The 22500-nt window shown below is 48.8% G+C and overlaps 2 protein-coding genes across 6 annotated transcripts in view; one reads left to right on the top strand and one right to left on the bottom strand.

Annotated features, from left to right (window-relative positions):
• LOC134461246 (plakophilin-4-like) overlaps window positions 1–22500 on the bottom strand; it is a 175152-nt gene that overhangs the window by 117483 nt on the left and 35169 nt on the right. The window contains exon 1 of one of the 5 annotated variants that reach the window (XM_063214032.1): window positions 20522–21731. The exons of the other annotated variants lie outside the window; for them this stretch is intronic. Coding sequence (XP_063070102.1) covers window positions 20522–20578 — 57 coding nt within the window. The 5' untranslated portion in view covers window positions 20579–21731. Of the gene's footprint in view, window positions 1–20521; window positions 21732–22500 lie in introns of those variants that run through there. 5 annotated transcript variants of the gene reach the window in all.
• On the top strand, window positions 10974–15850 carry LOC134461440 (uncharacterized). Its single transcript, XM_063214371.1, has 2 exons — window positions 10974–12276; window positions 12346–15850. The coding sequence occupies exons 1-2, from the start codon at window positions 10974–10976 to the stop codon at window positions 15360–15362; spliced, it is 4320 nt and encodes a 1439-aa protein (XP_063070441.1). The 3' UTR covers window positions 15363–15850.

Here is a 22500-nt window from a genome sequence, read left to right as displayed (position 1 = left end):
TTCCATTCTCTGAATCTGATTACCACATATATTTGATGTGTTTTTTTCTGTGCCATTGTTTAAATGGCAGGCGTGGCCTAGTTAGGGAGGTGGACTTCAGATCAGAGGGTTGCAGGTTCGAATCTCACCCTTACCTCTCGCTTCACCTCCATACATGACTGAAGAGCCCTTGAGCAAGGTACCTAACCCCACATTGCTCCAGGGACTGAAACCAACACCCTGTAAATAACTAAGTCACTTTGGATAAAAGTGTCAGATAAATGTAATGTAATGAAATGTAAATGAAATGCAGTGGAAGCATTTGAAACATGCACACTGCTGGCTGGATACTTGAATTAGAAGTAGACATTGCCCTGCACCTCGTCATGGGGTTTTTAACTGAAGGACGTCATTGGTAGCTGATAGAGATCTCCATTTCTTTGATTCCCTGTAGCCCCTGAACTCAGTTCATTTCAATGCAATTCCATTCCATATACAGTGTATAACTCAAGGAGCCTCACTTCAGCAAGGCAGTAACATTTCAAACGATTCTCTCGCGGTCTGCATCTCCATCTGCCTCAGTCTCCCTCATGACGCCTCTCTCTCTCTCTCTCCCATGACAGTCTGCCATCACCTGAAAACGCTAAGCCTCTGCCCCAATAGGCACAGAGCGTCCTCCACTCTCCCTCCCTGTTCCTCTCTGCTCTCTTTCATTTGAAGCCAGAAAGAGGGAGGGAGGGAGGGAGGGAGAGAGAGAGAACGAGAATGACAGACAGACAGAGGGAGAGACACAGACGAGGCAGAGAGACATGCACACATTTAAAGACAGACAGAGAGAGAGACAGACAGAGAGCCAGAGAGACAGACAGAGATGCGTACACATTTAAAGACACAGAGAGAGAGAATGTGTATGCCAATGTGTGTGCGTGTGTGCGCCTGGTGTGTGTTTCTTTCATCAGGCTTCATTGGAGTTGCCGTGGGGAGTGAGGGGCGTCTTGTGGAGGAGATTAAGGCGCCTGTGGGGAGGGGAGCCTGTATGTGGAGGCTCTAAACGAGGAGAGATTAGCAGCAGCAGCAGCAGCAGCAGCAGCAGAGAGGTACCGTACGCCACCGTCTCAAGCTATAGGGTGGACTATCTTCAGCAATCACTCCGTCTCGCTCAGTGTGTGCTTGTCTCTCTCTCTCTCTCTCTCTCTCACTCACTCTAGAGCAGTGGTTCTCAACCGTTTTTGAATAAACTTGACCCCATCATAAGCCTGCCAACGCAGGAACCACTACTCTAGACAGAGATTGTAAAAAAAGAGAGAGACACACAGAGAAGACACAAGAGGGATACTGACGGAAAGAAACCAGGAAAGACAGGGAGGGAAAGATAGATAGAGCAATAGAATGAATAGCAATAGAAAGAAAGAAAGAAAGAAAGAAAGAAAGAAAGCAAGAAAGAAAGCAAGAAAGCAAGAAAGCAAGCAAGAAAGAAAGAAAGCAAGAAAGCAAGAAAGAAAGAAAGAAAGAAAGAAAGAAAGGAGTAGGCAAGAAAGCCTCCAGAGGAAAGGAGCAAGCTGTTGGCATGAGAAGACCTGCTGCTCCATCTTGCCACGATGCATCTGAGGCTAGAGGCTGCAGGCTCCATGGCCAAGCACACACTATAGAGCCAACCAACACACAGCACACAGACAGGCAGACAGACAGACAGACAGACAGGCAGGCAGGCAGACATACAGACAGACAGACAGACAGACAGGAAGGCATCCAACCCCAACCCCAACCCTCCTCTATGCTGCTGTCCACCCACAGCAACCAAGACACCAACCAGGACCTCAGAGGAGCAGGAGATCAACCTCACTAGAACATCCAGTTCAGCTCAGAGCTAAATACAAATATCTAGATGATGGACAAATAGTGAGTACGGCTTTATAGCAACATTTTACAGCAGTCATTGGCCCTCCTCCATCTACAGCCCATCAGAGCCATCTAATAACAGAGTTGCGCAAACCGGGGACCAGGAAGTCGGTTGGTGATGTGATTCGCGTAGATTAAAATGTTTCTTAACAGTAAACTTCTGTTCGTTGGAAACTAACACAGAACCATCACATACCAAACAAAGATTAAGTACAAACAAATTACATTACCTTTACCACATTTTCTGTGTTCTACGGCCACCTCCTGGAACTAAGTAACTTCTAATAGAACTAAAGTCAATGGGGATTTCCATGTTAACGCTCCGTGAGGCTCCATGAGAGCCGCCATTGCTGTGGAAAGATTGGTCCATAGAGGTCTATGGGAGTGGCGTAACTCTGATATTAGATGGCTCTGCAGCCCATACATTGAGTTTGATTTAGACTAGCGTTTCTCAATGGGGGCTCTGCAGCCCCCCACGGGGCATTGGGCATCATAGGGGGGCGTTGAGAAGAATATAGCTTGGAGGTGACAGTGCTTTTTTGCCATTGGGTGACATTACTTCGTTTTATTTTTTGATACTAATGTGGGTGTTGGCAAGCTTATGATGAGGTCAAGGGGGCATTGGGAGGCGTATGATGAGGTTCAAGGTGCATGTATCAAAAAAAGTTGGGAACCGCTGATTTAGACACGGCAGTGTGACAGCCAGCCATCAACACACACCATTGGGACTTCAGAGTGAAAAGATCTAGCAGGAGACTAACTTCACTTCTAGACATCCACTTCAGTTCAGAGCTAAATAAAGAGCTTTTAAAAGATAGGCCCTCTAAGCAACCCGATGATAGACAAATAGTGGAGCACAGAAGTGTAGGAACATCAATCATTAAATGGAGCCTTAAAGAGAGTCCGGAGCGAGCGTCTGCCAGTAGGTTTGATGATGTGACAGGGTTGATGCTGCTACTTTGGCTGATGGATTGGGCTGAGAGGAGAGAGACTGGGAGATGGAGAGATGGAGGGGCAAGAGAGATGTGTATGTTTGAGTGAGAGATTGGAGAGAGGGAAAGACAGAAAGAAAGAGGGAAAGACAGAAAGAAAGAGGGAGAGAGAGAGGGGGAAAATAGATGAATGAAAGAGAGAGAGAGAGAGAGAGAGAGAGAGAGAGAGAGAGAGGGAGGAAAAAGAGACAATGAGAGAGGGAGAGAGGGAGAGAGAGAGAGAGAGACAGAGCAAGAGAGAATGAAAAAGCGAGAGAGAGCGAGGAGGTCTGCTCCATATCTTCAGTATGTTTCTAATATTAGCATGTGTTCCTTGTGCCGGCTGCTCAGCCCTGCTCTCTTCTCCACAGAGGGGGGACCCTGATTTGTAGCCAAGACAGACGAAGATTCCACTACGTTTTTTACTCCCCCGCTTTGCAAAATACAACACTAGGAATGGGCCTGCCATGTGTGTGTGTGTGCGCGTGTCTGCGTGTGCCTGTGTGTGTGCGCGCGTCTGCGTGTGCCTGTGTGTGTGTGCGTGCGTGTGTGCGTGCGTGTGTGCGTGCGTGCGTGCGATACTAGAGATGGAAAATTCACACCGGGACCACCAGCCAGAAATGCTGCCAAGATTTCAAGCCACAAAAATAGTCATTTATTCTTACTGAGCGGATGGGGAATTTCACCATCCATTTGTTCAGTGGCAATTAAATATCGCAAGGTTGATGTTCACCGCTGGCATGCCTTTGACCCCGTTTGGAATGCTTGTATGTATGTTTGTGTATGCCAGAAACTTTGTGTGTGTGTGTGTGTGTGTGTGTGTGTGTGTGTGTGTGTGTGTGTGTGTGTGTGTGTGTGTGTGTGTGTGTGTGTGTGTGTGTGTGCCTTTGTCTGTCTTTCTCGAGAGCCATTCTCTTCACTACAGCACTCCTGCGCGCTTCCAGGGGCAGGCAGGCTGCTGTGCCCATTGGCTGTGGCCTGGAACCGCGGGGTGTCAACTACAAAGCAGCCAACCTGCAGCCATTATCTGCTGCCGATGCCACTTCTCCCCGCCTCGCTGAGATCTAACACAAAAGCAATCTGCATGACTCAAACAGACCAGAGAGAGAGACAGAGAGAGAGAGAGAGAGAGAGAGAGAGAGAGAGAGAGAGAGAGAGAGAGACAGAGAGAGAGAGAGAAAGCGGCTGCCTGACAATGCATGCCACTGCCACCACACAATAGCAAACCAACCAACACACACACAAACACAGATGGATGAATATGCTTACACTTATATGCTTACACACATAGACAATCTGAAAACGCATCGTGTGCACACAGATACTGTATTTGCAAGCAAACAGAAACTCAGACACACACTCACAAAAGTAGAAAAATACATGCGTACACACACACACACGAAGAAAAAGAAGAAAAATACATGTGCACATAGACACACACACCTGCACTGTAAGATTACACACCAACACAGAGCTCTCACAGCTGCCCGACATGGTCGATACTAAATCAGTACACACACACACACGCACGCACACACACACACACACACACACACACACACACACAAACACACAGAGGCCCTCATTTATCAAAGCAGCGTACGACGAGAATCATACGTACGTCTTGCGTACGTTCTTTTTCTACGACCAGTTGGTATTTATCAAATCTCATCGTAAGTGAAGGAAAGATGAAATCCTACGACTGCTCTCTGACGGTTTACGCCATTTTCAAGTTGGACTTGAGATGACTATGATCACCAACTTGAGCCGCAGTTGTAGCGCAACAACTCATTATCTTAAATATGTGACCTACATACCGGTAATTAGCCTACAAAATGTTTTTACGTAGTATATTTTGCCTATAAGCCAACGTCTATCTGTTTGAATTGGTGCACCCTTCCTGAGAGCGCTGCGTTAATTTGGCATAGGAACAAGAGACTTCTAATTTGTGATTTGACGTGATGTGTGAATATTTGTGCAATATAGGCCTACAGCCGCGGAATGTGCCTTCAGTCGTGGGATGAATGACCGACGTCCGTTCTTTTTAACAGATGGGAGTTCATGCGCACATCAATCAATAACCTACAGACAGTAGCCTAATAATCTCCCGGTTTAGTTTCAACGTTTGATCGCACACAACTACTTAATAGGCTACACCACGTGTGTGTCCTATAGGCCTAACATTGTATAGTCGTCCACTCCATAGGTGGTAAAAGGGCTATCCGGTCGAAGGACTGGAGCGCTGTAGAGAAGCAGGGCGCACATGAGCGCGAGAAGGATGTAGCGCACTGGGCATGTACAACTCCCCTTCCCTAACCAATTGTTTGGGCACTGTTTGTTTGCCAGTTTCACGTAGGACCCTTTTCTTGGCCTCGTTTACAAAAGATAATCATATTTAATTTTCATAGGCCTATATTTAAATAATATTCATTAAAAATATCTTCATTATGTCTGTAGTCAATCAAACATTTCATTGTGGGCTAACCATCATTATTTGGAAATCAATCTCTACCCCTTCCATATTGAGAACCGAAACAGTGTTGACTACTGCTGTTGATTATTTCCACGTGTTATTTTGTTGTCTACCTCGCGTAAAGCCTAATTTCAAGCTGTCAATCAACCAGAAACGTGGATGTTAAGCCGGTTTGCGTCTCTCCATGTCGCAAACTCAGGGGTGCGGTCTCCTTCCCGCCAGTTTAGAGAAGGTGTGATTATTCTAATTACGACGGTTTTCAGACGCTGGATTTATCAACAGCCGCTCGCTCTTACGATGAGATTGGAGAGGTACACATGTTTAGTAAATCTCACGTGAGCCTCGTCGTACGACAAGATCTGCGCTCATTTCTGCGATGGTTTCTACGCAAGTTTGATAAATGAGGGCCAGAGAGTGTGACAGAGGCTACATTCGCTCTGAAATCCATCTATTATTACAGTGAAGAGTGTGAAAGGCAAGGAGTGGAGCAGTTGAGGGAGGGAGGGAGCGAGTGGGGGGCATCGAAAGTTTGAGGGAAAGAATAGAGCATGTGAGAAAGAGAAGAAAAAAGCACAAAGAAATGCGGGCCAAGAAATATATTAGAGGTGGCAGGCAGAGAGTCTGAAGACAATGCCAACAGTTTGGGTCATGGCGTGCCTGCTGAGGGAGGCGGGTTGCCATTGGCTCCTGTTTAGGTGATGGACCCACTTGAACCATGCAACCAAGCCTCTGCCTCTCCACTGCCCTCACTCCATTCATCCAGTTGTCCATCCATCAATCCATCAATCCATCAATCCATCGATCCAAACACAAACAGGTTATTGGAGTACTTCTGAGTCTTCACCTTTCCCCCTTGTCATCAGTGAGGGGGCTCTCAAAAGTGGTCCAAGTAGAGAAATTCTGAGGCACTCAAGGTTACAATTTTTGCTTTTTATTTGGCTGTAATGCTTCATCCTTCAATTCTTCAATCCATCGAAAGTAACCAATTCATCCCAGGTACTCCAGGGAAAACCTGCCTCTGTAAGCACTGCATGTTGCACATACTGTAATACACAGTAAACAGGCTACAGTAGGCCAAGTACGATTGACTAATAGAGGACACAACACAGTTTTTTCATCCATGTTCACAAAGCCTTTCATCCTCCATGTATTATCAAACACCACAAACAGCATGGGAGACAGAGCAGGACCCCGTTTCCTGAAAGCATCGCTGCTAACCAGTTAGCAACTTACTAGGTTGCCAATGGGAAATTGCATTGCAACCAAGTAAGTTGCTCACTTAGGTAGCAACGTTGTTGTCGAGAAAAGCACCCCAGGTACGGAACCATGAGAGGGACACACTTCAGCAGACATGGTGCACAACACAACACAAATTAAATACACAACACTGCCAGCACCCATGCATCCATCAGTGACATGACAGCAACACTCCCTCTACATCATGCAGTGATGAATCTCTCTCCCATCCCCAGTCCAACCCCCACCTATCACCGACATGACAGCAGCCTGACACTGACGAAGAAGAAGATGATGATGATGATGATAATGATGATTATAATGATGATGGCCAGGATGCCACCTAATGACGAGCCATTTGGAAGAGGTGACAGCTCAGGCGTTCCCAACTGCCAATCTACTGCCAGGCTCTACGACGCCCTTGTGATTCGCAGAAGTCCTACTCTGTCTGTCAACTGGCAACTTGCAAAATACTAGCTTTCCACAGAACTCATCTGCACAACACGTCTTACACAACGAGCAATTCCCTCCACACGCCTGGCCGCATCCTCTCAAGAGAAATTAGGAGCAGTAAAAAAGAAATCACTATTCGGTTTCAGACCACCAGGAGATCTACTGCAAGGCTTACTGCATTTGTTTGGATTTTTTTTCTTTCTTTCTTTCTTTTTAAATCCCCTTCGGTGCAGTTGTTTGGTACAAAAATAAAGTACAGAAAGAAAGGGGAAAAATGCTTTAAAAAAGCTTCTTTTACTCACTTCATGGCTGATAGTATCAGAGCTCAACACACATTTCACAGATCAGTCGGCCGATTTGGGAGAAAAGAGGCGTTCCAGCACTCAACTCGGCTTTCAAAGAGCAAAAGAAGGAGAGAGAGAGAGGAGGAGGAGGCAACTTTTTTTCCCTCTCTCCCTCTCTTTTTTGTTATTGAACAGAGTGCTGAGGCAAGGTCACCCGCAGAAAATCTGGCCACTTCAAATGGGCTGCTCCCAGCCTTGGTGGAGAGCTGGGTCCTTGGGATGCCAACAAGTCTCTCTCTCTCTCCATCTCTCTTTCTCTAACATTCTTTCATTCTTTCTTTCTTTCCATCGCACACAGAGCCACATACGCACAGAGAGAGGGGCAGACGCACCAAACACACAGACATACAAAAGTTTTTGAAGCAGTTATTCTCATACCAGTAGTCTTAAGTGTACTAGACCGTTCACTACACAGCCACACACACACACATACACACACAAAAGTTTTTACAAGCATTTGTTCTTCAAAACCAATTCAATTCCTCATAAAGCCACATGCTCAAAACACACAAAGTTTTTTTACGAGCACTTGCTGTCACACCAGCTATATTTGCTAGAGAGCCAATATGTCAGTGTGCAGTGCACACGCACACACATACATAACACACACACGCACACGCACACGCACACGCACACGCACACGCACACGCACACGCACACGCACACGCACGCTACAGCCAGAAACAGAGGGAAATTAATATTCACCAAATGTAATGGAATGTAGCCTAGCAAATTAGGAGAAACAAACACTTAGCGGCCGTGTGCAATGAGTTAGGAAATCACCACAGGCCCAGCGTTTAAGAGGATCACTTTTTAATAAGACAGCCTTTTCAAGGTTGACAACGTCAGGCAGGCGACAATGTAAGCCTCTCGCAAAAAAAGTAACAAAAAAAACAAGGAAAATGTTTCGTCTTGTGAAAAAGTTGACTGGCAGTCGTTGGGAACAGGGTGAAAGGGAGTGCAAAATGAAAGTGGAGGAGTGGGAGGAGGGGTGGGTGGTGGGAGAGAAGATGACGACGAAGCGAGAGAGCGAGGGAGAGAGAGAGAGAGAGAGAGAAAAAGTTGGAGGCAAACATTTGGCCAAGCCCTCTCCTTCCATTCCTTCCGTCCTTATTAAAAAGGACAAACACCAAGGCAACGCTTCGCATGGCCGGCCCCGGAGAGAAAAAGGCGCCAAGTACAACACTGCTCTCATTCCACCACCACCACCAACCCCGCTCCCCCACCCCCACCCCCACCCCCACTCCCCCAAACCCTTCCTGGGCACTCCCGCACCCCCCCTCACCCACAGCCTGCACTCCCCATCCTCTCTGATCCTCTTACCACAGACACACACACACAGGCACACACACACAGGCACACACACACAGGCACACACACACAGGCACACACACGCACACACACAGGCACACACACGCAGGCACACACACGCAGGCACACACACGCACATCGTCCAGGCTGAATAATGCCAGCCATCCTGAACAGACTTCAGAATGATGGGTGGAGGTGGGTGGGTGGGTGGGTAGGTGGTTGGAGAGGGGGTCGTTTGAGGGGACAAGCTTTGTTCTGCTCAAACGTGCACAAAAAAGGGCTTTCCTTTGGCGCGGTGTAAAGCAAAAGGCATTGCAGTGGTGCAGTCCCTGCAAGTGGGAACAATGTGAGAAACTCCCTGCACAGTGCAGTCACAGAGACAGCGTTTATATGAAATTCAGTATCCCCGAACATCATAATCTCGGCTTTGTGCGTGTGCGTGCACATGTAAACATCTTTTCCTTAATTCAGCATGCTGAGTAAGCCTTCTATCCAGCTTTCTCCCGAAAAAATGAGGACATGCTCGTTGGATTACATCAAAAGAATGTAAATACTTCATCTCAAATTCTGAGAATTCTGACAGCGCCGTCTGCCCACATACAGTACACACACGCGGTTTAGGTCACATGAATGATGCAACATGCTAAGACAACAAGTCATGACACTCAGCAAGCACAAATGGCAAAAAGTGGGCGACACTATGGCAACATAGCAAGTAAAGTATATATTATCTACTGCATGGCAAGTTCATATTCACTAGACAATGTATACCTGCAATGCCGATCGGAAAATTACCAATGCCACTATGCGACAGTTTAGGGTGATAGGAACGCTAAGACTAGCAAACGCTAACAAACACTGATGTAAACGCATGCACAGGATGTGTAAAAACTGTCATAACTACGGGGAAGCCGTGGCCTAGTGGTTAGGGAGTTGGTCTTTCAATCTGGGGGTTGCAGGTTCGAATCCCATCTGACCTCTCCCTACACCTGCATCCATGGCTGAGATGCCCTGGAGCAAGGCACCTAACCCCACATTGCTCCAGGGACTGTAACCAATACCCTGAAAAATAGTAAATGTGAGTCACTCTGTATAAAAGTGTCAGCTAATGTAATGTAATGCAATGTAATGTAATGTAACTACCTACCCAACAGTTTGTCATCCAGTCTACTGTATGCTGCGGTCAGTCCTGTGTTCACTCTATCAGCATGTGTGTGTCTTAACGTGTAGACCTGCCAGACATGGACTTGGACTTGACCTGAGATGTCTGTCGGGTGTCGGCGTAAGCCTCCCGAGACACACGCGATAAGAGTGTTAACCTCTGACACCTCCAGCCGGCCCTCAAGGTGTCGCCTCGTGGGTGGTCTTACACACACACACACACACACGCGCACACGCGCACACACACGCACACACACACACACGCACACACACGCACACACACACACGCGCGCACACACACACACGCTCACACACACACGCACACACGAACACACGCTCACACGCTCACACACACACGCTCGCGCACACGCGCACGCGCACACGCGCACGCGCACACACTGTGGCATCACGAGAGGCTGCGTCTTGGAGGGCCGATATATTCCACGTAAATGGCTCCATACGCAAACCGCTCTGGCTCCATCTGGTGGTGGAGTTGGGAACTTCACCCCTCAACACACCATGCTGCAACACAGCTGAGGCCGATGAGGGCCTAATGAGCTAGAAGGCTTTTTGTGAGCTAGGACCTCTCAGTATGTGTGTGACACTGGAGAGAGCCCATGTTTGCACATTCTCTCCCAAGAAGAAAGTTCCTTGGGAGGACTAACTTGTTGAAATTCCTCAAAGCCTCAGAGACTATTTGCGAATATTATTTCCTGGACTTTTGTGTTGACTTTTCATCATTGGAGTGCTATACCTGCTACTGCTTCCTGGAATGACAGTAAGATTGAAGATTTCAGTTGACTTTCAAGAGGATACTTTTTGAAGAGGAAACTTGCCATTGAGTGACTGTTAAAGAGCCGTGGGCCTTTGTTTATGTTTGATTATTGAGAAGAAACCTTATTTGAACTTTTGAACTTTGAAAACAACTTTTTGTTAAGTCCTCAAAATAACATTAAATCATACTTTATTTGAAACTTGTGTCCTTGCACTGATTGAAATGCCCTGCTTAAAACGAGTCAACCTCTCGTGATGTCACATATGGTGGAGGACGCGGGCATTTCAAACAAATAGTGCATGTATGAGGAGGACACCGAAAACTTGATTGCTCAATTCTCCCAATTGACCCTAGTCGCCCCACGCAACAAGATGGAGGAATTTTTGAAGGCCCTTCTGGCAGGCCAACAAGCCCAAGCACAGGCTAGTGCAGCGCTCCTAGAGGAACAGAGAAAAGCTAACCAGTTGAAAGCTGAGGAGCTGCAGCTACAGAAGAAGATGGCTGCTCATAGTGTAGGCCCAATAAAGGCTAGTAACTTTATCTCCAAAATGGGGTCCACAGACAATGTTGAGGCGTACTTACACGCCTTTGAAGCCACGGCCACTAGGGAAGGATGGCCCAAGGTCCAGTGGGTTGGACTGCTAGCCCCCTTCTTAACGGGTGAATCACTAAACGCTGTCCGAGACCTACCCCCTGACAAGTTAACCGACTATGACGCGCTGAAGACGGAAATCCTCAGCAGACATGGGCTCACCAAGTACGGTATGGCCCAGCGCTTCCAAAGCTGGACCTTCCACGCGGACCAAGCTCCGCGTACACAGATGCATGAACTGTCGAGAATTGCCAGGAAATGGCTGGAACCTGACAAAAACACCGCCGCTGACGTAGTGGAAACCATTGTTGTGGATCATTACCTCAGAGCCCTACCGTATGAGGCGAAGCGCTTCGTTAGTCAACAGGCCCTAACCACTGTTGACCTCACCATTGAGGCGGTGGAAAAGTACCAAGCCACCACAGAAATGCTTCGCACTTCCAAGAGAGACCCTAGGACCACCACCCCTCAGCTGACCGGGGGAGGCCACTCCAAAAACCCCAAGGTAACCAGCCCAACTACAGCAGCACCCAGCTATGCTCCATTGAGGGCCAAAAGCCAGCCTGGTCCAGTTAGAATGGCTCGTGATAATGACACCCGACAATGCTACCGGTGTGGTGAGATAGGACACATGTCTTGGCAGTGTGATAAACAGCTCGACGAGCCCATGCCAACTGCAGGGTCCTCCAGTTCACCATCCACCCAGCTATTCGCATCGCTCATCGGGGTCACAGATGGGCCCCCAGATCGACCCCCCACCTGCCCTGTAACTGTAAATTGCCAGGATGTAGAGGCATTGTTGGACTCCGGAAGTCGGGTCACCTTGGTACACAAGGACCTAGTGGATCCATCGTGTCTGTCCACTGATAAGGTTCTACCAATTTCATGTGTGCATGGAGACACCAAAGATTACCCCACCACTGAGCTCAAACTAACCACCACCAGGGGGACTCTTAACACAAGGGCAGGAGTGGTCGACTCTCTCCCTGTTCCTGTTCTGATTGGGCGAGACTGCCCAGCCTTCCACCAGCTGTTTAGGGAGACACAGCAAGTGCCAGCCAGAGCGCCCCGCAGCCGGAGAGGTAAGACTCATCCAAAAGCCACACATGTGCAAACCTTGCAACCACTCATCCCTGCTTTTGCACTCACAGGAATGGCGGGTACCCAGGCCGACACAGAGTCCGGCCCGGATACTGAAGAGGAGAATATGGCTGGAGGAATCTCTCCAAGTTCCAATGAGGGAGACGCCCAGGTCATCGAGGACCTCCCCCATCTCACAGGCCAGTATGGAGCTGCACAGTTGCAGGATCCCACACTTGTAAATGCCTTAAAAAATGTTCAAGTGCTAGAGGGCAGAATAGTAGGGGAGAGAGCAAGCCCCACATACCCCCATTTTGCTGTAATACGGGGCCTACTGTATCAGGTTGTGAAGGAAAAGAATGAAATACTGGAGCAACTCCTTGTACCACAGCCCCACCGGGCAACTGTACTCAATCTTGCGCACACCCATTTACTAGGGGCCCACTTAGGTGTAGAGAAGACAACAGAAAGAATCCTGCAGCGCTTCTTCTGGCCTGGAGTGCACAAAGAAATAGAGAATTTCTGCCGTAGTTGCCCAGACTGCCAGAAGAGGGCACCCAAACCCACTTACCGTAACCCGCTCATCCCCTTGCCAATCATTGAAACCCCTTTTCAGAGGATTGGACTGGATATAGTTGGCCCTTTGCCAAAAAGCTCCAGGGGCCATCAGTACATACTAGTCATCCTCGACTACGCTACCCGTTATCCTGAGGCTATCCCCCTGAGGAAGGCTACCTCTAGACAGATTGCTAAAGAGCTGTTCCTCCTGTCCACCAGTCTGGGCATCCCAAAAGAAATATTGACAGACCAAGGTAGCCCCTTCATGTCTAGGGTTATGAAGGAATTGTGTGCGCTGTTGAAGATAAAACAGTTGCGAACATCCGTTTACCACCCCCAGACAGACGGGTTGGTCGAGCGTTTTAACAAGACCTTGAAGTCAATGCTGAAGAAATCGATTGAAGAGGATGGCCGGAACTGGGACCAGCTGCTACCATACCTGCTGTTCGCAATAAGAGAGGTACCTCAATCTTCTACTGGCTTTTCGCCTTTTGAACTTCTGCTGTCTTACAGACCCAGGGGGCTACTGGACATTGCCAAGGAGGCTTGGGAAGAGCAACCCTGCAAGCAGCGGACCATCGTCGAACACGTTGGAGCCATGAAGGAGAGAATGAGGGTCGTCTACCCGATAGTCCGGGAACACATGGAGACGGCCCAACGACAACAGCAGGCCTCCTACAACAGACCTGCTCAGCCCAGAGAATTTAAGCCAGGAGACAGAGTGCTCGTCCTGGTGCCAACCGTCGAGTGCAAATTCCTGGCAACCTGGCAAGGACCTTACGAGGTCATCGAACGAATAGGAGAAGTGAACTACAAGGTGAGACAGCCTGATAAAAGGAAAACTGAACAGATTTATCACATTAACCTCTTGAAGAAATGGCACGCCAGGGAGGCGCTGTTCTGCTGTTTGCCCCCAACAGAGTCCAAAGCACCCGCGAGAGAGGAGGTTCTGGTGGGGCCAGGCCTGTCCCCACATCAGCGGCAGGAGACCCTGGAGCTGGTGGATCGCAACAGAGATGTCTTCTCATCACTCCCTGGAAACACAGAGGTGGTCCAACATGAGATCCTGACCGTACCCGGCCGTACGGTAACCCAGCGTCCCTATCGCGTGCCGGAAGCGCGCAAGGTGGCTATCGAGCAGGAAGTGAAGAGTATGCTTGAATTGGGAGTCATTGAAGAGTCGAAAAGCCCGTGGGCTAGCCCCATCGTCCTGGTTCCCAAGCCGGATGGGTCGGTAAGATTCTGCAATGATTATCGCAAGTTAAATGAAGTGTCACAGTTTGATTCATACCCCATGCCCCGTGTTGATGACTTAGTAGACTCCTTAGGGCATGCTCGCTTCCTCACCACGCTGGACCTCACCAAAGGCTACTGGCAGGTGCCCCTTACCCCAGCATCAAAGGAGAAGACTGCATTTGCCACACCTGAAGGTCTGTACCAATACACACGGCTCCCCTTTGGTCTACATGGAGCGCCCGCTACGTTCCAGCGCTTAATGGATCGAGTCCTCGGCCCCCACAAAAGGTATGCTGCTGCATTTTTAGATGATGTTGTCATTCAAAGCCCGGATTGGGAAAGTCACTTACCTCGTGTCCAAGCTGTGCTTGATTCCCTCAGAAATGCAGGCCTGACGGCCAATCCCAAAAAATGCAGGTTGGCCTACAGTGAGACGAATTACCTGGGGTACACCGTTGGACGAGGGCTAGTCAAGCCCCAGGAGGCGAAGCTGCAGGCCATACGAGACTGGCCGCGTCCCCTCACAAAGAAGCAGGTGAGGTCATTCCTGGGCCTGGCCGGCTACTACCGGCGTTTCATTGCCAATTTTGCCTCTATTGCCGCACCTCTGACAGATCTGACAACCAAACGACACTCCAGAATGGTCAAGTGGGACGCTGCGGCAGAGACCGCCTTCATCCTCCTGAAGCAGGCCCTCTGTTCCAGTCCAGTTCTAGTGGCACCGGACTTCGGGAAGGAGTTTGTTGTGCAAACCGACGCTTCGGAGGTGGGTCTGGGGGCCGTACTTGCTCAAGTACAAGAAGGTGAGGAACATCCCGTTCTATACTTGAGCAGAAAACTACTTCCGAGAGAGAAAAATTATTCTACAGTCGAGAAGGAGTGTCTCGCCGTCACCTGGGCCCTGGAATCCCTACGATATTACCTCCTGGGCCGGCGCTTCACTGTGGTCTCTGACCATGCCCCTCTGCAGTGGATGGCCAGGAACAAGGAGACAAACAGTAGGATAACTAGATGGTTTTTGAGTTTGCAAGCATTTAATTTTTCTGTTGTCCACAGGGCTGGCAGGAGTCATGGCAACGCAGATGCTCTGTCCCGGAGAGATGCCCTCTTCGTGACCTCTAGCCCGACGAGGACGTCGAGTCCGAGGGGGAGGATTTGTGGCATCACGAGAGGCTGCGTCTTGGAGGGCCGATATATTCCGCGTAAATGGCTCCATACGCAAACCGCTTTGGCTCCATCTGGTGGTGGAGTTGGGAACTTCACCCCTCAACACACCATGCTGCAACACAGCTGAGGCCGATGAGGGCCTAATGAGCTAGAAGGCTTTTTGTGAGCTAGGACCTCTCAGTATGTGTGTGACACTGGAGAGAGCCCATGTTTGCACATTCTCTCCCAAGAAGAAAGTTCCTTGGGAGGACTAACTTGTTGAAATTCCTCAAAGCCTCAGAGACTATTTGCGAATATTATTTCCTGGACTTTTGTGTTGACTTTTCATCATTGGAGTGCTATACCTGCTACTGCTTCCTGGAATGACAGTAAGATTGAAGATTTCAGTTGACTTTCAAGAGGATACTTTTTGAAGAGGAAACTTGCCATTGAGTGACTGTTAAAGAGCCGTGGGCCTTTGTTTATGTTTGATTATTGAGAAGAAACCTTATTTGAACTTTTGAACTTTGAAAACAACTTTTTGTTAAGTCCTCAAAATAACATTAAATCATACTTTATTTGAAACTTGTGTCCTTGCACTGATTGAAATGCCCTGCTTAAAACGAGTCAACCTCTCGTGATGTCACAACACACACACACACACACGCGCGCGCACACACGCGCGCACACACACACACGCGCGCACACACACGCGCGCACACACACGCGCGCACACACACGCGCACACACACACGCGCACACACACACACACGCGCACACACACACGCGCACACACACACACACGCGCACACACACACACACGCGCGCACACACACACGCGCGCACACACACGCGCACACACACACGCGCGCACACACACGCGCGCACACACACGCGCGCGCACACACACACGCGCGCACACACACGCGCGCACACACACACGCGCGCACACACACACGCGCGCACACACACACGCGCACACACACACGCGCACACACACACGCGCACACACACGCTCACACACGCGCACACACACGCTCACACACACGCTCACAGAGCTGGCCGATACGTTACGTCCACTATGGCGCACACACGGACGCATGTACGCCACGCACACACACATAGAATACACACATTTCTATCTATGAAGACACACACACACACACACACACACACACACACACACACACACACACACACACACACACACACACACACACACACACACACACACACACACACACACACACACACACACGAACAGCCAACTGGAGCTGGCTAATCCGCGGTGGGCTCCTGTGGAGAAGGCGGGTGGCATGGTGGGCACTGTGGGCACTGGCTGATGAGACAGCAGGAGCAGCCCAACAACCATCCATCACATCACACACTCATCAGGAGGAGAGAGAGAGAGAGAGAGAGAGAGAGAGAGAGAGACAGAGAGAGAGACAGAGAGAGAGACAGAGAGAGAGACAGAGAGACAGAGACAGAGAGAGAGACAGAGACAGAGACAGAGACAGAGACAGAGACAGAGACAGAGAGACAGAGACAGAGACAGAGAGACAGAGACAGAGACAGAGACAGAGACAGAGACAGAGACAGAGAGAATATGTATGAGAGTGTGTGTGTAGTGTTGTGTGTGTAGTGTTGTGTGTGTAGTGTTGTGTGTGTAGTGCTGTGTGTGTAGTGCTGTGTGTGTAGTGCTGTGTGTGTAGTGCTGTGTGTGTCTGTGTGTGTCTGTGTGTGTCTGTGTGCGTCTGTGTGCGTCTGTGTGCGTCTGTGTGCGTCTGTGTGCGTCTGTGTGCGTCTGTGTGCGTCTGTGTGCGTCTGTGTGCGTCTGTGTGTGTCTGTGTGTGTCTGTGTGCGTGTCCATGTGTAGTACTGTGTTTGATTACTGGCCTTTCCCCACTACCAGCACTACACACAGTGTCCCACTCTGGGGGGGATCTCCACACTTTTCCAGTCACTCAATCCCAACCCCCCCAATCCAGCCAGCTGCCCACCCACCAAACCCCATGACCACCACCAAGGAAACCTGGCCAGAGCTGTCAGCAGCCCTGACCACCACCATAGCCCTCCCAGCCCTCATATCCCCTCCTACTCCATCCCCTCCTGCTCCATCCCCTCTTCCTTCATCCTCCACCTCCTCAGCTAAATATAGGCTCATCAGGGCGGTGTGCAGCAAAAAGGAGGCTGGGAAAATCAGAGTGAGCAGCAGTGGAGGACAAAAAACACACACCCTTCCTCTCTCTCTCTCTCTCTCTCTCCAATTATCTCTCAGTCTCCCCCCCCCCTCTCTTTCTTTCCAATTCTCTCTCCCTCTCCCCAATTATCTGTCTCCCTCTCTCTCTCTCTCTCTTGCTCTCCCTCTCTCCATCCCTCCCTCTCTGCATTTCCATCTCAGAACATCCTTCACTATGACAGGACCATCCCCAGCGTGGGCCTGTATTGAGTAGTCCATAATCAATGAATAGCTTGCTAGTGAGTCCGCTAATCGCGTACAGTAGGTGAAGGGCGTTTAATGTTGCCTGGTCATTCGAGCAGAACATTTCCCCCATACAACTACTCCAGAAAAGGGAACATCGACAACCGGAGACCAAAGGAGGACTTTTTCCCATTGTATGATATTGTAAGACAGGCTTGAGGTCGATTAGCTCCCCACTGAGGGATAATTACGAGAGCAGGTGAGGGCTTTTGTGGTGGAGGCAGAGGCTTGACATGCCATTCCTGCAGTCATAATCTCACAAGATGTGCTTTGTGGGTTTTTTTTTTTTGTTAAGTGCTGGGTTCTATGCGGTTGTGACTCGAGTTATTATGCAGGTGTGTGAGTATGAGTGTGTGCGTGAATGAAATACAGGTTTCAGGGAGGCCACTGAAGTGCCAAAGAGCAGTAGCACTCTAAAACACAATTTGTAGGCATGTGGCACGCCACACGCACAAGCGCGCGTACAGACACAGGCTCGCACATACGCATGCACATATGCACGCACGCACGCACAAATTACTGAAACACTACGTAAATACGGGAGGCAATTAACCTATATAATTTCCGGTATCGAACCAAACCAATAGCAGTGAGTGCACTGCATCCAATAGCTGACTAGACCAACAAGAAAAAGAGAAAGAGGAAATGAACCGGCTTCCTTTCACCTGTAATTCTTTCTTTCCATCGAGGCAATTCGTCATGGATGTCGGCCATTAAACGAAATTGCATACAGGAGCTTACGAGGCAAAACCTCAGGGAAGCTATGGGAAACACACACACGCGTGTATACACACATGCACGCACACATACTATTTGTACAACATAAAACAGCAAGTAGTGAGTCAGTAGGAAGCAAGTGTAATACTTGACTTCATATCTGCATTCGAGCACTTCTAATCATAAAACACTCAAATGCAAACAAACACACAATAGTACTGCTGAAATAAGCACCATAAAGAAGGAAAACATACAGTAAATGCAGACATAACGGGTAGGCATAGCAGACACAGGCCAACGGAAACAGAGATACAGCTGCTCTCAAAACATATATTGCATATTTAAGAGAGAGAGAGAGAGAGAAAGAGAGAGACAGAGAGAGAGAGAGACAGAGAGACAGACGGACAGACAGACAGACAGACAGACAGACAGACAGACAGACAGACAGACAGACAGACAGACAGACAGACAGACAGACAGACAGACAGAAGCCTTTAAATGTACAGTGCAGCATAATTGCTGAATGAAGAGAAAAGGCCATTGCCATGTGCTGTGCTGTGCAGTGCTGAGGGCCAGGGCCCGTACTCTACTCTACTCTACTCTGCTGTGCTGTGCTGTGCTGAATAGCCAACTCTCCAAATTCATTACAGCACCAATGGCACTGATAAAGAAGAGGAGCAGCCTCGCCTTATTACATATATACACACAAAACGCCACCATCAGCCAAATGAAACTTTAACAAGACCATAAATATTACAGTGATGAGACGAGAGAGAGAGAGGGAGAGAGAGAGAGAGAAAGAGAGAGACAGAGAGACAGAGAGACAGAGAGAGAGAGAGAGAGAGAGAGAAAGAGAGAGAGAGAGGGAGGGAGGGAGAGAGAGAGAGAGAGAGAGCGAGGCAAAAAAATAATAAACGTGGAATTAATTCAGAAAATCTTTTCACAGTGGGGCAAAGACAGCAGCAAGATTGTATTAGATAGTGAGAGAGTGTGCGAATAAGGAAGGGGTGGGGGTGTATGAAAGATTAAAAAAAAAACTCAGAGAGCAAGAGCCACACAAAAAAACCCTCGAAAACGAAAGTCACGCGGGGTAATAAGGGGAGAATGGAGTCTCTAATAAGCCATTTCACACACATCACACAGGCTGCTGGGTCAAAACCCCGGCAGAGAAGGAAAAAAAAGAACAGAAAAAAAGAAAATGAAAGACAAAAAAGGGGAGAGGGGGAGGCAGGAAGGAGTGTTAACAGTGAGAGGTCTAGAGTTCTGTGGCCACTGAGGAACAGGCCGACAGAAAAGAAAACAAGGGAAAAAACACACACAGCTCACATTAGCAGGAAAAACAAAACTCCAGCAGCAAACTTCACAGGGAAAATGAGAGCGGGAGGTAAAGTGAGGGAGAGAGAGAGAGAGAGAGAGAGAGAGAGAGAGAGAGAGAGAGAGAGAGAGAGAGAGAGAGAGAGAGAGAGAGAGAGAGAGAGAGAGGGAGAGAGAGAGAGAGAGAGAGAGAGAGAGAGAGAGAGAGAGAGAGAGACTTGCAGAGCTGTTGGCAGACGACTCCATGTTTGGGCATTGGGGCAATAGAGGAGGAAGAGGAGGAGGAGGGGGGAGGAAGAGGGTGTGTGAAACAGAAGACAGAACGAAAGAGAAAAAACGAAAAGAAATAAAGAAACTGAAAGAGAAAGAAAGAATGAATGGATGAACGCAAAGGACGGGGAAAGAATGAAAGAAAGAGGAAAGGGCAATTAGGGACAAAGTTACATGAAGTAACATGAGCGAGAGAGAGAGAGAGAGAGAGAGAGAGAGAGAGAGAGAGAGAGAGAGAGAGAGAGAGAGAGAGAGAGAGAGAGAGAGAGAGAGAGAGAGAGAGAGAAAGAAACAGAACCAGGACAGAAAGAACTGTATTAAAAGAAGGGATTTAAAAGTGCAAACTCACCCTGCTAGTGAACAAGTTCAATGACGAGAAGTAAAAGAGACGACAAGAGAGTGAAGGAGAGAGATTGAGAGAGTGAGAGATTGAGAGAGTGAGCAAGTGAGCGAGATTGAGAGAGAAACAGAGTGCAAAAGAGAGTATAGTCACAGTGCAAGTGGATTACGAAGTAGAAACTCACCCTTGTGCTAGTGAGAGTGCGAGTATAACCATGCGCAGCGGCGAATGCGCCTATCATGTTTTTACATCGGCAGCAGAATCCCTCGAAGGTCCCCCAGTCGCGCCGCTCCCATCACGGGACGTTGCCACCGAGAGAGGAGGGAGGGAAAAGAAAGTACGAACGAAAGACAAAAAAAGAACGGAGAAAAAAAAGAACGACTCACAACTCTACTGACCCCCTCGAGACACTCAGCAGGAGTATTTAGTCCCTCCCTCTGATCTCCTCTCCACCCGTCTCTGTCCTGTACTCACTCTCTCTATCTATCTATCTTGCTCTCACACTATCTATCCCTCTCTCTCTCTCTCTCGCTCTCTCTCTCTCTCTCTCTCTCTCTCTGAACTCCCTTCCGGCCAGCGGTTATACTGCAACCAAGGGGGGGGGGATTCGTTTACACTCCTCTGTCTCTTCTCTCACCCCCACTAAAACAAGAGCTGCCTGATAGGTGTGGCTCTCCCTCTCTCTCCTCTCCTCTCCTTTCCTCTCTCCTGTTCTTTTCCTTTCTTCTCTTTTATTTTCCTCCAGGCTCAGCTTTAAACAACAGACACCTCTCTCTCTCTTGCTCTCTCTGTCTCTCTCTCTCTCTCAAACAAACAAATTCCACAGTACTCTCTCGACGAGCCCGGCCGACAACAGACAAACAGGCAGATGAGACGGCTTAAAGGCTGAGAAGAGGAGAGGAGAGGAGTGGAGTGGAGGAAAAGAGGAGGACAACCTGACGAAGTGGCTTTGGGAAACCAGGAAATGACATCACCAGGTGCCGCTTTACCAAAAAGAAAAGAAAAAAAAACAGAAAGAGAAAGACAAACAGTAGGGAAAAAATACCAACAGCCCAGACAAGACACCTCCCCTTTTGCTATTGAAGGTGCATCAAAAAAAAGACCGGAGGGATGGGAGGTGTGTGTGTGTGTGCGTGTGTTGGGGGGACGAGGGGAGGGGGGATAGTGTTGTCGGTGGCTGGTGTCCAAGCAGGAAGTGAGTGGCGGTGAAGAGAAGAGAAGAGAAGAAGGCTTTGCAAGTGGTCCCCATGGAGACCAGACTGCCGCTCCTTCCCCCCTGACCGAGCAACCAACCAGACCCAGCCCTGTCCAAACATGACGCAGCTCAGATTGCAGCGGCTAGTGAGTGATTAAGTCTGTGCGTGTGTGTGGGTGTGTGTGTGTGTGTATGTGCACGCATGTGAGACAAACCGAGGGAATGTATGTGTGTGTGTGTGTGTGTGTATGTGTGTGTGTGTGTGTGTGTGTGTGTGTGTGTGTGTGTGTGTGTGTGTGTGTGTGTGTGTGTGTGTGTGTGTGTGTGTGTGTGTGTGATCATTAGTGTGTGGCCGAGTGAATGAATGACAGAGTGAGAGAGTGTGTGTGCGTGCAAGATAGAGATAGAGGTGTAAGAGAAGCTGTGTGTGTGTGTGTGTGTGTGTGCATGTGTGCGTGTGTGCGTGTGTGCGTGTGTGCGTGTGTGTAGCTGAGGAGGAGAGAGCAGAGATTTCGACCATTAGTCACCATTTCCCATCTGCCACAACTATTTCCTCTGATGGGAGGCCACGAGCCCTGACGGCCAAACCACAAAAAGGCACCAGAAAGAAAAAAAAAACACCACAGAAGGATGAGAAATCAGTCAGTCCTTCTAGAATCAACACCAGCCAAAACGGAAAAATTAAAATAAAAAAGGAGAAGGACCTGACAAATGAAGTGATGAAATGAATCGGTGGCCTTGAGCAGTTTGGCTAGATGAATGGCTTTCCTCAAAAGGGAGGACAGAGAGAACTTTTCAGAACGAGGGAAGGGGACACAGCTGGAGTGATGAGATGGCAGTGAGGAAATGAGAGAGAGGGGGGGGGGATAGATAGATAGAGAGAGAATGTTGCTGAATAAGGGGACTCAGCTGGAATGAGGAAGTGGGAGCGAGGAAATGTGGAAACCACAGGGGAAAAGGAAAAAAAG

Source organism: Engraulis encrasicolus, chromosome 13, assembly GCF_034702125.1.
Source record: "Engraulis encrasicolus isolate BLACKSEA-1 chromosome 13, IST_EnEncr_1.0, whole genome shotgun sequence".
Classification (NCBI taxonomy): Eukaryota; Metazoa; Chordata; class Actinopteri; order Clupeiformes; family Engraulidae; genus Engraulis; species Engraulis encrasicolus.
The sequence above is the reverse complement of the archived record's forward strand: the minus strand, read 5'-3'. Positions and strand labels throughout refer to the sequence as shown.

Bases quoted from the DNA above. Each gene is read 5' to 3' on its own strand.
- LOC134461440 (XM_063214371.1), top strand. From the start codon at position 10,974: ATGGAGGAATTTTTGAAGGCCCTTCTGGCAGGCCAACAAGCCCAAGCA. The intron at 12,277-12,345 runs GTAAGACTCATC...TTGCACTCACAG, and splicing joins AGCGCCCCGCAGCCGGAGAG to GAATGGCGGGTACCCAGGCC.